The sequence below is a fragment of the Pelecanus crispus genome, chromosome 1 (genome assembly GCF_030463565.1).
Source record: "Pelecanus crispus isolate bPelCri1 chromosome 1, bPelCri1.pri, whole genome shotgun sequence".
Classification (NCBI taxonomy): Eukaryota; Metazoa; Chordata; class Aves; order Pelecaniformes; family Pelecanidae; genus Pelecanus; species Pelecanus crispus.
The window spans coordinates 68,183,850-68,202,502 of NC_134643.1; the positions used below are offsets into that span (position 1 = coordinate 68,183,850).

The 18,653-nt window shown below is 41.9% G+C and overlaps 1 protein-coding gene across 7 annotated transcripts in view; it reads right to left on the reverse strand.

The window, feature by feature from the left end:
- BICD1 (BICD cargo adaptor 1) overlaps window positions 1–18,653 on the reverse strand; it is a 202,878-nt gene that overhangs the window by 25,248 nt on the left and 158,977 nt on the right. For 4 of the 7 annotated variants that reach the window (XM_075712268.1, XM_075712294.1, XM_075712280.1 and 1 more), the window contains exons 5-7: window positions 16,088–17,182; window positions 8,261–8,412; window positions 315–632 (exon numbers count right to left, since the gene is read on the reverse strand). In XM_075712268.1, the coding sequence (XP_075568383.1) occupies window positions 315–632; window positions 8,261–8,412; window positions 16,088–17,182 (1,565 nt within the window). Of the gene's footprint in view, window positions 1–314; window positions 633–8,260; window positions 8,413–16,075; window positions 17,183–18,653 lie in introns of those variants that run through there. The other 3 variants (XM_075712302.1, XM_075712288.1, XM_075712310.1) reach the window with 2 other exon arrangements.

An 18,653-nucleotide genomic window follows, 5' to 3' on the forward strand; every position in this document is an offset into this window, starting at 1 on the left:
AAGGAAAACTTAAGGAATACTTGTTAAAGAAAATACATTCACACTAATATTAAAGACATACAAGATGCACTGAGACACTGACAGAATACAGTTCAAAACACTGCATTAAGGAGGAGGAAATAACATAGTGAGTAGGTGGATCAGAACGACATGTTGCCAGCCTTTGAATTTTGTATTCATATTCTCCCCACCTCCTTCTCCCCAGTCAAAGTACGAAAAAAAAAAAAAAAGAATTATAATGTTTACAATTCAGTGAAAGACTTTAATGAAAGTCTGGCCACTGCACTGTACTGTAAAGATCTCTGCATGCATACCTTTTCCTCTGAGTGCCACTGCTGACCAGTAAGTTTGGTTGCTGTGGGCCCTGACTATGCAGGAAGAAAGTGTCTATGCTTGGCACGGTGGCTGATGCCTCCTCACTTACTTTAGGGCTGCCGATCTTGCTCTTTCCAAGCTTGCCTTTGCTGCGTCGGGACTGCTCATGGTCGAACTCTAAATCCTCCAGTCGCTGGGTAAGGGCAAGTTTTTGCTGGATAGCTACGCGCAACAGAGAGTTTAGGGTCTTCTTCTCATCCTCCGCAGCTGCTAGCTGCCTCTGCATCTCATCCAGCTGCGTGACATACTCATCACACCTGGGAAAACAAACAAGGCAGAAATCTGGGGAACGAGTCCACGAACCAACCCTACTGGTGATCACATTCCCAGGCCGCAATTACAGGGACAAATTCACATCGAAGCTTTTGCCAAAACTAACCCTGGAAGCAGACAGTTTGAATTCTTCTGTTCCCATTTTGAACAAATTTGGACTTGGGTCTGAGTGCTAACACTTCTTGTTCAGCAGGAGAACATGTATCTAGAATATCAGAGTAGTCTATGACAACATGATATGTTTCTAATGCAGATAACGAGCAATTGTAGGGAAGGTTTGGGATTATCTCCAGGTTAGACGACAAATAGCAATTTTGGCAGCTGGTTCAGCTAGTAACTCACCGGGGATAAGAATGTCTACTACTTAGATAATATTATTTTTCATAGACTGTAATATCTACTTATGCAAAATATTTTTAATAAAAATGATGAAAGAAAGACTGCAAGTACTTTGAACACTTGACACATCAGATTTTGTGAAATGAGAAGCCCTCAGTTGTTTGCCACTGTTAACTGATTAAAGAGGTACTATTCAGGAAGCCCTGCACCTGGAAGTTATTTCACATTTACTGTTGAATCTCTTAGAGGTGTGCTCAGGTATCTATTGCTATGATCACCTACTCATTTTTAACCCTCAGCCTCTTTTATCTGCATGAAAAACTGTATCATTTTCATTTGCTTTAGGTCTCAGAAGATTTTGAAATAAAACCACCCTTCTCATTATTTTGTTAGCATTTAAGACTGAATTCAATTTAGTTCCGCTTTAAACAATGATTCATAAAATTAACAGGAAGAGCAAGGCATTTCAGTATGGTCTTAGTCACTTTTTGAAGTGAAATAGCTTCAGTTTGTTAACAATAGACCATCTAATCAGTAAAAACCAAAAGTGAGAAATGTATACCAGTAGCGAAATGATTCACAGATAGCAGTACTGTCTGACCATTGGACATTTGTGGCAACATCCAGGAAGTTTTCATATTAAATGATGCAGTTTTTGTCAAATCTCCTCCCCATGTGATCTGTATAAATCTAAATAGCTTTGCTGTGTAATTACAATAGTGTAACGGATGAGGATTTAACTTTATCAGTATCACTCACAGAAAACAAAAATAGAAAATAATTTTAGTTTTCCTTCTCAAAATGCCTCAAAAATAAACTTTTGAATTATTGCAAACTGAGAGATGAAAATTTCTCTGAAACTTTAATCTTCTTGGGAAACAGAAATAAAGTATACTTGAAAATTCATAGTTATTCTTCACACACAAACACTCACACATATATATTGCACTCTCCTTTTGAATAATTCAGGCACTGGAAGAAAAATTACTAAGTCAGACATAGTTTCATCTACACTTTCAGTATTATCTTTCTTCTACAGGACCTTGATAAGCATGACTGTTTCTATTCAAGCCTTGAGGAAGAGAGATATTTCTGAAATGTTGGTTGGCTTAAAGCCAACTTGCACACCTATTTCTGCTCCAAGCCATGAGATATCGATTGATGCTTTAGCCAGTTTCGTTGACAGAGACATTAGAATGAAATCAGCATTCTGGAGATGAAATTCAATTCATTTGAAATAGGAATCACTATAATGTCTGTGTTATCAGAGTTTTAAAGACTTACTCTTGTAACCAGACGGATCCTGTATGCATCTCTCTTATTCGCTCCTGCTTTCCTCTTTGTGTAGGAGACATTTTCCAAATAGGTTTTCTGTTGAAAATTTTAAAAAGTAACACATGCAGCAACACCTGTGGCACAGTGCCACTACAGGAATGAACTGCCTTGCTTTAGTATGCCAATAAGCCAATTTTGGTTTTGGAAAAAGATTGGTTTTCCTCAGGCCTTAGGATGTGTTCTTGGTATTTAGGCATCTGCTTTGTAGAACAGCGTAACTGAGCAGTTAAGAAACAAGCTCCATGAAGGTGGATATTATTAAAGCAGACTTAGACAAACCTACTTTTTGTTACCTGCTATGAACTATAACAAGCTGGCCCTAGAAACCTGGATATATTAGGTGCTGTTAGCTGGCCTCATACTCGAGACAAAACCAATCTTGTTAATACAACATTTTCCAACTGTTCTGATTAATTATAAGCCCTTCCTAGAAGTCTCCCCCTAACAGCAACCCCACATTTTTGGCAGTTCACTGCAGTGTTTGGGTGGTTCCAGTCATCTGACCTCTACCAAGACTCAAAGTTTCCTACTATTTTTCACAAACACATGGTCCATTGTCTCTGTGTTTTTTTGCTCAAGCATGTGGGGTTTTTTTGAGAAACAGCATTCAGAAAGGTTAAACCTAAATCAGTCAAGCAAAGGCCATAATTAACTTTAGAAACTGCTGAATTAACAGCATCAGATCTCCTTGAAGTCTGCAACAGTGAAGGTTATTCCATGTAGTGGGAGGTAGTTACTGCCTGCAGCCATGGCACTTCCTTCACTGAAATATTCCCTGCTACACACAAGTGTGGGATAAGAAGAGAAGTGCTTCCAATTAAAAAACAAAAAAGCATTACACACATCCATATTGCCTTTTGCCCACACGTTTTATAAGCATTTGTGAAGTCTCACAGCATACCAATGAAGAAAAAGGCTAAGAGCTCCTAAGAGAGATGACTTCTGGCATGGCACAGACCATTACGGACTGAGCAGGGCTCCAGGATGCACCAGGCTCTGAACGGGTCTTTCAGAAGTACTCCAATGATAGTGAATAACAAAAGTTAAATTATGTCCTCCTGAGTCAGAGCTCTTTTCCAATTTCTCCCTTGCCCCAGGACAGGTGTAAGCTGCAAGTGACTATTAAATAAACTGCACTGTTATCTTGCTGTCTGCTGGTCTACTTATTGCCAGAGCAAAAGTCAAGATTTCACCTATTTCTCATTTCTCTTGTCTCAGAAAGGAAGCAGACAGACACATAAGCCCACTTATTTTGTATGAACTGATCCAAGAAGCTTATATAGGAGTTTAAAGGATTTCTAGTTCCATCTATCTCTCTTGTCTAGGAATGCAAACCAAATGCCAAGTCAGGCTTATGCATAATTTAGGTAACATAAATCATAGCAGAGCTTGAGCTAAAACCCAGCAACACTGACAGTGACAGATCCCTGCTTGAGCCATATAAGCATAATTCTTTTCTGCTCATAAATGTTTTCTCATCTAGGATAGCTCCAGGACCTGTCCGAACGTCCTAGTCCATCTCTTCAGCACACCTTTTTCTTTAAATATTAATCTTAAGAAAATGCCTTGATGGATGGAGAATAAAATCAGTGCATGAAGTGTCAGGACTGTGGCAATATAGTAAGTAATATTTCTTGCTCTCTCCTTTTGAGCATCTCTAGGCTGGGAAAGCAAGCATACGTAAGGACTCAGTAAAGTTAGCTTTCTGAATCCCGTTAGGATCCTGCTTTAAAAGTAGTTCCTTCTCTCCTTCAGCACTAGACTTCATTTTCCTTCCTCTCCCAGGAAAACCCCTGCTCTAGATGGGAAAACTAATGGTTTAAAGAATATGTGTTTCATTTGTCCTCTGGATGAGTGCTTCCCACTCCCACAGCTCCTGCCTGGGTCAACGACTTGGGGTTGGAGTGAGGGGAAATGACAAGAGGGGCCGGAAAGGCTCTCACCATTTTTTCTGGTCTGGGACTACCAGAAGCAGTCCAGGACAAAATAAGCAGGCTAAAGGCAGGAGCTGCAAATCTGATGGCCAGCACATGGCCCTGGCATCAAACAGGAACTTCAGCTCTGCCAACCCCATGCATCCCACAGAAAAGAAGGCTTTATAGACTCTTGCTTTATTTTTCTTTTTTCATAGAATCGTAGAATCATTTAGGTTGGAAAAGACCTTTAAGATCATCCAGTCCAAACATTAACCTACACTACCAAGTCCACACTAAACCAATCAAGGGTAGACTAGACTAAACCATGTCCCAAAGTGCCACATCTACCTGTTTTTTGAACACTTCCAGGGATGGTGACTCCACCACCTCTCTGGGCAGCCTGTTCCAATGCTTGACCACCCTTTCTGTAAAGAAATTTTTCCTAATTTCCAACCTAAACCTCCCCTGGCGCAGCTTGAGCCCATTTCCTCTTGTCCTATCGCTAACTACCTGGGAGAAGAGACCAACACCCACCTCACTACAACCTCCTCTCAGGTAGTTGTAGGGAGCGATAAGGTCTCCCCTCAGCCTCCTCTTCTCCAGGCTAAACAACCCCAGTTCCCTCAGCCGCTCCTCATAAGGCCTGTGCTACAGACCCTTCACCAGCCTTGCTGCCCTTCTCTGAACACACTCCAGCACCTCAATGTCTTTCTTGTATTGAGGGGCCCAAAACTGGACACAGTATTCCAGGTGCGGCCTCACCAGTGCTGAGTACAGGGGAACAATCACCTCCCTGCTCCTGCTGGCCACACTATTCCTGATACAAGCCAGGATGCTGTTGGCCTTCTTGGCCACCTGGCCACACTCCTGGCTCATGTTCAGCCGGCTGTCTACCAACACCCCCAGGTCCTTTTCGGCCAGGCAGCTTTCCAGCCACTCTTCCCCAAGCCTGTAGCGCTGCATGGGGTTGTTGTGACCGAAGTGCAGGACCCGACACTTGGCCTTGTTGATCCTCATACAATTGACCTCAGCCCATCGGTCCAGCCTGTCCAGGTCCCTCTGCAGGGCCATCCTACCCTCCAGCAGATCAACACTCCCACCCAACTTGGTGTCATCTGCAAACTTACTGAGGGTGCACTCAATCCCCTCATCCAGGTCATCGATAAAGATATTAAACAAGGCTGGCAGGTGTTTGGGGAAAAGGGATTTTGAACTGTATTGAGGACGTATTCTTGGCAGGTCTGAAAGAAATTCAGAAAGGGATCACAAGACTAATGAAGAGGGAAGGAGGAAGCTGTAGAGATCAGAATCACAGAGACTATGGATTGGGAAAAAAACAGTCCCAGAAGGAAAAAGAGCAAAAGTAGAGGTACAAGCAGGACAGAAGGACTTTTGAGGAGGAGGAGAGAAGAACTGAAGAAAGACCTTAAGGAATGGAAGGATGCACAAGTGTCAGGGGAAATCACGGAAAAAGGATGGCTCCTGCTTTCTGCATGGGGGAGCTTTGGAGGAAAGTGTTGTATTTGCTGTTCAGACCAGAAACAGGTGTGCTCTGCTCTCCTTATAACATGGTATGACCTTTATCCAGTGCATTTAAGGAAGAAACCATACAGTTCAGCACCGGAATGAAAATCTGTTTGGGGACCAAATGAACAGAAAAGGATGGTTTATGAAAGAGAAAGGATATTGCTTTATCAAACAGTATATGAAATGATTTTCAGATCTATAATATAACTCTACTATCAGAGAGATATTTTCCTGACAGTACAAATTCAGAAGTACCATGTGATGCAGGATAACCATGGAAACCACTGGTTTATTCAACAGAAGACTAAACAATTGCTTTTTTATGCTGAAGGTTGCTATTGCATCAATTGTTACTGCATGAAGAATCTTACAGCCTTGTATTTTCAAACAGATTTCTCTTCTTGAACAGACATCTATAGTATACCAGCTCTCTGTCATTTAAACAAATACTATTCCAAATGGAGTATTCAGAATGAGTCAATGATTTGTACATTTAGGAAGACTGATTTAATTATAAAGGCCATTAGATTCCAGGGTAAGGAAGGAAAAGGAATATTTTACAACAGAAAAATCTATAGGAGCACACTGAAGTGCAAGACCTTGCGGTGAACGATTTTTTGTAACTGTGCTCAGAAAATAATGGGCAAAACTTACAACCTCATGGCAGGGATACGTTCCACAGGCCACACAGTGAGTGTTTAATCAGTACTGCATGGAGTTTATCAGCAGCAGTAGATGCTTTGGGTGGAATTTTCTCTACTGACATTAGATATTCACAAAGTGGAAATCTGTAACTCGGCCAGTCACCCAGATTCTCTTTATAGTTCATAGAAGAGAAACAGAAGCTTCATTGCATCCTACACACAAAATATCTAGAAAAGGCATCTAGATGAATGGCTCCCTTTAAGCCTAATTCTCCCAGAAAAGATGCTGCTGTCTCCACCAGCTTTAGGATATGCCTTAAACCCAACAGAAGCATGCACTCAGGATGCTCAAATAGGGTAAAGAATATTCAATACACCAACAACCTGGCATTCCCTTTAAGTAACAACTTCTAAATCTTTGCAAACGTCTTTTGCCTCATAGGTTGATGATTTATGCTCCACACAAGACCCTTGTTTGCTTTATGCTCATGATGCCACTCCTCTCCTCTGGAGTTAGCAGCTTTCCAGGTAGTCTTATAGAGTTAGTACATTCATGTATCTCCTAGAATAATGAGCTTGCAAATAAAGATCAACACATGCATTTCTAATATATACACACACACACCACTTCACTTTCTTGAAGAAAATCTTTAGATGCCAATGAAATCAATGGAGCTACCTTGGTTCACACCACCTGCTGAGCTGGTTCTTCATTTCCATTATGGCACTACATGTACTCTTCTGATGATGAACCTGTGATGAATTTGTACACAGCACCAATGCCACAGCATGTAAATGTCCCTTCTCCTTCCTTCCCACCTCTGCCAGCTGCTGCTGCCACTGTCACTAAGCAACAAAGGACCTTAGAAGGCTGGAAGAGGTGAGATGGCACCTATGTATCGCAGGGAGCACTGGAGAGATGTTGGCATGAGGCATGAAGATGTCTTATCACTTATGGACTAAAGCACAAGCAAGAAATCTGCATTGTGTTTGGCCATAAGGGGAAAAAATGCCTTGATATAACAGAACAATTTCCTGAGGATCTAATTTCCTTGCATATTCGGGAATTAAGAATTTATTAATGAAAGTGTTGGATCTTTAAAAAAAAATTAGTTTTAGGTAACCTTTTAAAAAGCAGCTAAAACCAAAAGCTCTTCTGAAGAAGGGGTGGGAGGAGGAAAGATGAGAGATGATTAATTACTGTCCTGCCAGGAGGACTGTGTTACATTAGATAAGTGAAACTCTTATCCTGTGAAGGAGAAGATAATAAATTGAATATCACAGCGAGAGAAAATAAGAATTCATGCTGGAATGGGAAATTGCAGTGGCCTTACAATTATTAGTGCTGGATTACAGCATAGTCTGGCTGATGAAATAGATTTTATTAGTGGTAAGTAATAAATCTCACGATAATGAAAACATGGGATTCTGAAGATCATCATTAACCGTACGATAGCTTTACATGACAGAATCACTGCATACTTCTGAATGTGAAAATCAGCCACATAAATCTACTATTTGATTTCCACTTTAAAAAGCCCTATAAATGCAAATATACTGGAGGTTGATATTGGCATATATAACACTTCCCTCAAGGTTGTATGGACATTGCTATTCTCCAGCTTTATTTTCCAAGACACGCATCTCAGTAGCACTTGAAAGGTTGCATTTTTTTCACAGTGTGCACTCCAAGACTCCTTCACCTTCATCCAGCAAACACCTGACCTTGCAGAAAATAATTTCTCTCTCTCCTCCTAAGCACCCAACATACACAGCTAAGCCTGTTCTCACTTAGCACACACATAATTACTTTTACAGTGCTCAGCCAGATGGTGGAACCATATCCCTTACCTGGTTGCAAACATTGCTCTCAAGGATGAGAAGGTTGCTGCATCTTCCTTCAAAGCCTTTAATTCATTCCGTAGTTTGGTCATGGTTTCAGTCACCATTGCTTTTTCGTTTTCGTATTTATTCTTCAAATTGGCTAGTGCCACTTCAGCTGTCTGAAAGCACAAACAAGGATATATGCTTATGAGACAGATATCTAATAACAGCTAAGATGCCATGTTTGATTTTACTTTAGAGTTCCTCCTTCATTCATACAGTAAAAGACAGTTAGACCTGAGCTTCATTGCACTGCACCCTTTAATGTCTTCTTTCAAGTTGTACTGCATGAAAACAGGAAAAGGAGAAAGCAGTTGAAAGGACAAAGCCAATTTCAATGCACTGGCAACAACCTGATACCTTAAATGTCTCTGCAAAACTGTGCAGTTGTACGCTGAGGGCTCAGGCAAGTGAGCAAGTTACTACAGCTTAAGGAGTTGCTACTGTGTTGTTTGGGCTGCAGTAAACAACCAGGGGTGTGTCCCACAACCACATCGCAAACCGGACGCACAGCACGTGAGACTTGGCCTCTGTAGCCAAGGTGGGCACCAACGTGTTTTGCCTCATGACTCCTGCCAGCTGAAGCTTTCCTTGGGCGAGGCGACTGCTAGGACCTGACAGCTTGCTTTTATGTCTGAGCACTGGCAATGCCTGCTGTCGTGCAAAACAGCATTATTTTGGCAGTTTTAACCACTACAAAAAAGAACAAAAAAGGTGTAAATTACAATTTTCATTTAATAGGAAAGCAAGGGCTTATAGTCATCCTATTCTTTCATTTTTTCTGCTCCCTCCTTTTTTTTTTTCAATTTTGTCCATTACATTTCTTTAATGTGTTACCCTACTGCTTTTAATATTACATATGTCTTATTTCTGCAAGAGTTGAACCTTCTGCCTTACTTATGAAGTCTGGAATCATTTTGAAGTTATTCAAAATACATAGTTTTATAGAGGCTTTATACCTACTGCTGCTATGAGACATTTAAAATTATCGCCATTGAATGAAACGAAGAAAAAAAAAGCTTCCTTTTACATTTATTGGGCGGGGGGTTATGGTTGTTTTTTCACTTCACTTAGTGCATAATAAATTGCAGCATTTCATATAGGCAATCAGCTTCCCCTGTTGATCTTGTGGGTTCTTGAGCCATCACCAGGGGAGGGAAGTATAGAAGAACATTAGGTTAAAGCCACCAGCAAGAGGACGTGACAAAAGATGGTAATGGCCGAACAGCTGGAAACCTATTTTAAACTCAGTTTTCTGAAACTCAATACATTTCCCCCTAACAATGTCTCTTAGCAAAAGGACATATTACCACCTCCTACTAAAATACAAATCTATTCATTTGTGTCTGGGGAAATAGCACAGTTAGAAATGGCGGCGTTAAAAAACAACTCAATTTTTTTCCCAATTGTACACTCACTAATAATGTTTTCTCTACTTTCACACTAGTTTACACTGAGAGAAGATATTTTAAAAAATCACTAGTAACTACCTGTCAATTTAAATAGATGGGTTTTTCCATGCCAAGTTTGAAATCATCAGGACTATATGTTAAAAAATCAACCACTTGGGGATATATTCAAATAAATGCAGCTTTTCTCTACCTTGCTGACATATGCTTTGGTATAATGTAGGATGGTAGACACCATCCTACGCCTTGGCAGGATAAAGCAGAAATCGTCAGCTTTCTATCTGTTTTCAGTCATGAGCAAAAATGTACACTCATAAATTAACATGGAGAAGAAGGATTAACTATGTTTAATAAAACTACTTTTGTGAAGGGAAATCTAGGAAATAGTGCATCAGAGGACAAATTCCTATTTAACAGATAGGATTAAATCAGATTTATTTAAGAATTTTCAGGTCACTAATGAGGCAGAAGTGGTTTATGAGAGCACAGGCAGACTCTGTAGCTCCAACTGAGTTCTGCTTTGCCCCTAAGGCAGGAATTCAGATGTCTTTGCTTTGTAAGAGAAATGCAGCCTTATGTCCCTTAACCTATCATAACTCATCTTCGAATACAGAATTCATGTAAAGATTTTCCTTTGTTTAGGAATGAAAATGAGTTAAAGATATGTGCTACCTAACGCTAGACTTTTAAAAAAAATATTGTTTCAGCAGTGGGATTACATATTCCATGTAAACCAAATACTTCACACATCACTGAAACTGTGCACAATGATCAGGCAAATCATTCTGATCCCTATGTTTTAGTCTGGATGTCAGGGTAAGTTAAATGGAAATGTAACACTACATGATGAAAAATAACTTAGAAATATAATTTAGTTGGTGAATAAAGGTAACAGAGGAATGACTGTGTGAAATCTTCAAACTTTTTTTTTTCTACCTTTTAGAGTTTACTATAAACCAACATATAGAAAACGAAGCAGAAATTGCAAAACCTGTTGGAAGTGCCTGGTGGCTCTCCACGCACCAGACAATCTTTTGAACACACCCCTTTGCAGGCTGTCGAGGGTCTCCCTTCTGAAAGTCTCCACAGTGAAGAACGAATGGGCACAAAGTGCTCTACTAGCGAAGCAAATAAAACTAACAAAAATGTGTTTTTAAGAGGCAAGAGAAAGAAGGGGGAAGCAAGCAAGGGGAGCTTCAGTTAGAAACCTGCAGACAGGCAGCCGGGGCCAGCAGAGCAGGAGTGCATTGCTTTAGCATGAGGCTCAGGAGGTCCTTGTAAGTGCTGGTGGGCGCCCGACACTGCGGGTGCTCAGCTTACCCACGACTCATCATTTTGGGACCTGGAGGCTGACTGAAGCCATTTGCTGTTGGACTCCTTGGCTCTGAGGATGACATTTTACAATGCAGCCAAGTCAATCTATGTTGGCTAGCTGTCACCAAAAGAATAATTACCCAGCCTTTCCCCATCCCTCCCCTTTGCACAACGGGTGGTTTCCTTCTGTGCTTACTGTGAGCCAGTTTGGGGAGCCTGAAGAGGCAGAACACTTGCCTGAAGCACCCTGGAGCCAGAATGTGTGATGGGGAGTGGGGCTGAGGGGAGAAGGGGAGCTTGGACTCCATCTTTCAGAGGTACCTGTGTGTCTGCTCACCTCAGCTGTACTGCTAGGCTGTGCAAGAGTAACAGGGACAAAATGAACTGAAGCCATAGCTTCATGCTACTCTTCCTCCAGCAGCTGCTCTAGTCTAGATTATTTCTATTTGTTCCCCCTCTCAGCCAATCTCCAAAATTGTGCCCATTGAACCACATACGCGTGATTGTGCCTGAAACCTGTGGGATAATCTAGATTTTAAAAACCTGGGGCAAAGGGTGCATTCAGAGAGTCCTGTGAAAGGAAGGATGGGGCAAATAAAAGTCTCCATCCCCAAGTAGTGGGTACCAGAAGGAAGCAGATGCCCTGGCTTTGTTTTTAACAGCTCTTTCTGAAGCATTTGGGTTTAAGCTGTGGTTAACTACAAAACTGTGTTAAGAGAAACTTTGCTCCACATAAAAATGCAACCTCTGAGCAACACACATGGAAATGGAGAGCACAAGAAAAGGATGAAAACACAGAAAAATGTCTGACTACTCTTCAGTGAAGTAAATAACGCAATAAGTCAGGAGAGGGGCTAATGACACTCCTGACAGGGGACCAGTCATGCAGAGGAATTGGGCGAACGCACCACCCAGCCACTCAGCGAGCTGCCTGGAGACACAGGATTAATGGCTTGCAGAGCATGTAGCATTTTCTGTGCAGAGGACATCACCCGGAGCTGACAGCAAGGCTGGGAGGGAGCAGAGAGCTCTGACACCCGGACTCCTGCGGGGTGTGAAACACTATCCAGGAAGAGAGAGCTGGGGCGTGCAAAGCTCAGCAACCCCATCCCCAAAACCCAGCCACAGAGCCGCACAGGCTGAGGTGGGCACACACCCAAGCCCAGGACCCGAGGCACTGCCAGAACTAACGACATCCTTATCTTTACAGAAGAGATGCCCAAATCCAGCTGCCTAAAAGTTGCTACCTGAGTCCTGAAATACATGAACAAACCTCATTTTCTCTATATATTCCCATTCTAAGACAAGTTCATATCCCATTTACTTTATATTAGCAATGTGAGAAGCAAACCAAGTAAAAAAATTGTTTCTGAAAGAATATTAAGTCCTACAGTGCTAAGTACTTTATTTTTTCACACGAGAAAGCAGAACAGTAGCCTGCTGTCTTAGTGCAGAAATCATACATGGTACTGGATCTTTCCATGCAGCCTCACTTTCCCAGCAGAAATTCTACTGTATTCTGTCTATATAATATCAGGGCACTTGTTTATAGATGAGGTACTGTATGTCTGGGGTTATCAAGTTATTTTTTCTGAAGGACTTTTATGGGTATCTCAGTTATGGGAGCTGGAGACACCATAGTTACGGCCAATACAGATGTCAAGGTCTTGCTGACTCAGGCCCTTCCCATCGACTATTTACCTATGAGAACAACCGATCATTTTTCAATCAGAGCTTCAGGTTATTAAATTCCCCTCATAGGCAGCTTTGCTTTCTGAATGTTAGTAGAAATCAAAACCATTATTGAACTGGTCCTAAAAGTTATTATATCATTAATTTGATATTACCTTACAATTTATGCTACTTGGTAATGCTAATGCTACTTGGGTTTGCTCCACAAAACTGGTGCTGACACAGTAATTATGGCTACAAATAAATGGATACATAAATCAAGACCAGGTAAGCAGGCAAGCTATCAAGATATATATGCCTTGCTATCACGAACAATTAATTTAATAATCCATTTTCCTGGGCTTAGGTTTGCAGCTTCTTAGAGCAAATCTTGCTCTCTTTTTTGTGTTACAGGGTTTTGTCCATTCCGTCTGCGGCCCAGCCTGATGCTTAATGCTTATTTGAAAATATTACTAAGGATATACATATTTATGTATATAAATATATAAAGATATAATTATATAAATATAATTATATAACTATATACAATATTTATATAAGATATAAATATTACTAAAGATAATACAGCCTGATAAAAAAATATCATGAGGTATTGCCAAATGCATTAAACTAGGCAACACCTTGTCGGGTTCAAACAGAAATTTATTGTATGCTGTTAAAGATTTAAAAGGTGCAGCTGCACTGCTGGAGGGCCAGGCCCACTGCAGCAGGAGGAGAGAGTCCTTCAGGGCTCTTCTGCAGTTGGGTAAGTTATTGCCAAGAGAAGTGAACACAATTCAAGTCGGGAGGCAGAAACTCTCTTCTTTTTCTCTTCCGGTGAACCATTTGCCCCTGTGTACCTGGGTAACAGAGGATGTCAGTGCACTGTGACGAAGTGTACTGCCAGGAAAAACTGTACAATTCTCGTTTTAATTTGCTGTTGCAATGACTTCTGGTGGTCACTAGATAGCACCCGTGCTTCCCTGGTTAAGGGTGTGACTTCCCTACCGAAATACAGCCCGAAATACCAGACCCAGGGACCTGCTGATGGTCTTCCCTCCTGGATCTGAATGGCGAGATTCTTTGGGAAGGCCAGGTCTTGCCATTTTGACAGTGCATTTGATGGTGCTCATCTTGCTTTCCAATATTATTTCAGCCAAAAAAGCTTCACCTAAAGCGTCTCTCTTTGGAGTGCTAACAAATACAGGTGTTTGGTAACAGTATTGCTACGAAGCACGAAGAGCTGCATCCAGCCCCGCACCAGCTGTGGGCTTCCCTCTGGCAGGGGCCTGCTGCAGCTCTCCCCTGCTACCTCGGGCAGTTTGCCGTACTACATAAGGGATGAAAAGACACAGTTTTGTATTAACATCAGCTTCATGAGGGCTCGAGGAAGGTTTTTAACAAATGAAAATTCTAGCTCTTATGGTTCTGCAGCAAATGTGAAAAACTGAACCAGATGTCCTCTGTAGGCTCATCGATACTGAAACCCACAAAGGAGAAATATCCCCAGCATATTACAGCTTAAAAACTTATTATTTTGGAGAGGAAGAACTCAAGGGGATGAATCTTGATTCATGTTTTTTGAACATGAGATGTGCTTTGGATCCTGGGATACACTTGAGGCTGGCGGTACTGCTAGCACATAATAAAACTCACCCCCCCTTCTCTGTAACTTTAAATTTCTCCTATCCTTTTGTATTATTATGTCTTTTAACTTGAAAGTTTGAGGATGTTGTTATTAGGTTTGCATGAACAGTATTGCAAGATTCTATACCCAGTTGTACAGTTACCAATATCTATGCTGCTATCCAATAAATAAAAGTCTAATTAATAACACCACCTTACTCAGCAAATCTGTCTTTCCCATTTCAGTGAGCAAACTTTAGGATGATGCTTTATTTCTGACAGCAATAAAGACCAAGACTGAGCTAGATTCTCTGGTAGTATAAAAAAAAATGATAGCTCTATGCTAGTAGAAAAAAATCTTTAACTTGGAATCTAAACCCATATACCTCAATTACATCCTAATTACATTTTAATTACATGGAAAATCCACATATAATTGCTCACTGCTATTACTGCTTAGCTAGAGATGGTATTTAATTACTTGAATTAATATTTAACATGTGTTGTACTGGAGGGGAGGAAATGCTATAAAAGACTCAATGTATATTGAAATATTGCTGCAATTTAAAAATCCCCAGTACTCTAGAAATGCAGTTACAGATCCAACAATCAATTAAACTTGAAACTGTAACTTCAGACTACTTGACTATTGGGAATTTTAACACTGAAATCCCATCAGTGTCATCAGCTAATAGTATCCCAAGCTGTTAACCAGGATTCATGCCCTCATGTGGCATAGATACAAAGGGCTTGGGAGGATATACTATGCAAAAACATTGTCAGTACCCTTGAAAAACACACCATTACATGGTCCTCTTTTGGCATTTGATATAAAATGTTAAAAATATAACTTTAGAATGAATCCTTCTCAAAATAAAAAACTGCAGTTACTGTTTGTCAGCTTTATCATGTAGTGATGTTGTCCTTTTTCTGAAAAAAAAGAAAAAAGAAAGAAAAATAAAACCTTGATTTTACTTCTTAAAGGATTAAAAATGTGACAATAGCAGGAGAAATTACTTCTGACTAAAAAGAAAAAGCATTAAAAAAAATTCCAACCACCTATAATGAAAATAACATTTCACCTGCTGTCTTGTTAAAGAAACGCCCAGCTTCTGTACAGTCCAAAGCCACTGGCCACACTTACGCCTGCCACTTTTTTCCTGAGGCGCGCCTTAGCTTTTGTGGCATTTATTTTTAATTCCCTTAAATTTGCTGGGGGGCATTCAAGTTTTGCAGCCTGTGGAGTATTACCAAGAGCCAAGAAGAATGCAATGGGTTGTTTGCACCATCTGCCCCTCTACATCCCATCAGCAGGGCCACCTGCAGCTGCTGAGGTGCTGGCCCAGGTGGTCTCCCCTACGCTTGCCCTCCCCACCGCTCCAGCAATACCTGCCCTGGCGAGGGGTAAGCACGCCCCTGAGCGCCTCTTCCAATGTTGGTGATTTTATCATTTTGCAATAATACTAGCAACATGCCTGTGCATCAAGCTCCGTGGTAGCTAATCCCTCCCTGCCGCTCTGCTTTTCTCTCGCTCGACAGGAAAGTCTCTTCTGCCTGTGACCTTGGTGAATGGTGGGTGCTGAGAAAAGCAGAGCTAAAGAGCTTAAAGAGGAGGCAGGGAGGGAGGGAAGAAAGGTCTGCCTTTGCCATGATTGAGTGAGAGGCTAAATAACCTGTGAGTAAAATCTCTCCTCCGAAATACTCCTGGGAAAGCTTGTAAGTGACCTGTATAAATAACAGATGTTCCCGACTGACTGCTTTATTAGCATCTTACCTGCTTGTTGGCTTTCAGCACTGCTCTCAGGGTTGCGATCTGCTCTCGCTTTGTACTCAGGAGTGATTTCAGTTTCAGTATCTCTTCCATTAAGGCCTCCTTGTCTTTATCGATCATGGGCGCCAGCTCCCGAGCTGCAGCACGCTGGCGCGACAGCTGCAGCGACCGATCAACAGCCTTCTGCAAGTGCTTGATTTGGTCCCTTATTATGGCATTGAGGTTGTAGATGTTCATCGGCTCTTTGCGGATATCACTGGTATCGGAGACGGGGGAGGAAGGAGGGGCTGTGATAACAGGAGAAATGGTAGGTGTTTTTGTCGGGCTCTGTTCCTTGCCAGGCTCCGTGACCTCTTTCGTCACCTGCTCGGTCGGGGTCCTGGCTTCTACAGGCGATGCCACCCCCCTTCTGGCGAGCCGGGGGGAAAGGAGACCTCGAGGGTCGTCTGGTCCTTTCAGGCTCCCGCTGCGGGTGACTCTGCTTTGCCTGTAATAGTCCAACATGACCCTGTTGGGTGTCTCATTGTTGCACAGGCAGACATGATGGTAAAGCTGAGCCAGCTCCTCACTAAACGTCACCAGCTCGTCCTGGGCGGTGTTGAGGGTATTATGGTTTTCATTTGCTATGCTTGTCATCCTTTGCAATTCCTTTTCCATGTGGACCATTTTTTCCTGGCTTTCCTTGGTCGACTTCTCCAGGTTTGTCACCTGTTCATCATATGTCTGGATTCTGCTCTCATACTTGGCCTTCTCTTCAGTGTAGTTTTCCACATATTTATTATATTTCTCCTTTAAGGCTTTGATTTCTGCTTTAAGGTCTATCACCTCAGTAACAGCTACTTTGTATTTACATTCTAGGATCTCCAAGCCATTGATGTCCACTTCATAGTCGTGTGCTTCCTCGCCGGGGTCTCGGCCCTTCTCACCGTCAAGCTCAGCTTTCAGCTCCTTGTTGCTCTGCAGCCCCCTCATGGCGTTGACGTGCTCCGTGAGCCTGTGGACTCGCTCGTGTTGCTCGGTCAGGGCTCCCTTGGTGTGTTCCAGCTGCGTCTGAGACTCCTGCAGGTTGGCCAGGAGAATGGCCTTCTCTCTCTCCACCTGCAACAGAAGAAAAGTAAGAAACCCAGGATCTCGTCCTACCCATGCTGAACACCACACTCTGCAATCACATTCATCTCTTCCACTCCCCGACTCTGCATACACAACTTGAAGGCTTCAAAGAGATTTTAGCCATATATCCCTAAACCATAAAATTAAGTCAGAGAGATGTACATATAACTCATACAGGGTTATGAAGTCCCAGCCTCTGTTACAATTTGCAATATCGCTAGGTCACAATTTTACACGTTGCCCACTGAAGAGTTACTTAGTGGCCAAGCACTAAGTGCTTAGTCAGCTAGATTGATAACGGATTTATTACAACATATGTTCCCTGAATTTTAATAGGCCTGAACTGCATGGCTGCCAACTATCAGTCAACTATAAGCCTTTCCACTGATAAATACACATTTCTCAATGGAGTTTGAATTTACATTTCCCATGAATAGCTCTACCAATCCTTCACAATATTTATTTATATCTTTGGACTGTTGCAAACTTTCATTAAGGCTTGATTACTGAGTGCAAATACAGTAAACAAATGGCTGTGTACATTCCCACAGATTAGATTAAATAACCCGCTGTGTGGGAATGTAACACAGATCAGGAGACTGAGGAGATGCAACTCCCAGGACTCCCCATCCCCACCACTTAACTATAAGCAAAATCTATCCTTTTAAGGACAAGGCAGAAAAAGCAGGATTTGTGGTATAACTAACAAACCACTGGTGCTGACCCAGTAAGTTCCTTTTGGAATGTCCACAGAGAAATGCGGATATTGAACAGCAGAAGAGGTCATGCAGGAGGACTCTAGACATTTTAATGCACAGCATCTTAAAGCAAGTGAACAAGAAAAACATAAACTTTGATCTGCTCAGGTATTTGCTATTCACAGTAACACCCCCGAAAGACTCCCATTTCAAGTTTTAAGTGTAATGCTCCAGCCTTTTTCCTACGCCTTTGTCCTGTTTTGAGTTCATAGAATCATAGAATCATAGAATCGTTTAGATTGGAAAAGACCTTTAAGATCATCCAGTCCAACCATTAACCTACACTACCAAGTCTACTCTAAGCCAATCAAGGGTAGACTAGACTAAACCATGTCCCCAAGTGCCACATCTACCCGTTTTTTGAACACTTCCAGGGATGGTGACTCCACCACCTCTCTGGGCAGCCTGTTCCAATTCTTGACCACTCTTTCCGTAAAGAAATTTTTCCTAATTTCCAACCTAAACCTCCCCTGGCGCAGCTTGAGCCCATTTCCTCTCGTCCTATCGCTAACTACTTGGGAGAAGAGACCAACACCCACCTCACTACAACCTCCTCTCAGGTAGTTGTAGGGAGCGATAAGGTCTCCCCTCAGCCTCCTCTTCTCCAGGCTAAACAACCCCAGTTCCCTCAGCCGCTCCTCATAAGGCCTGTGCTCCAGACCCTTCACCAGCTTTGTTGCCCTTCTCTGGACACGCTCCAG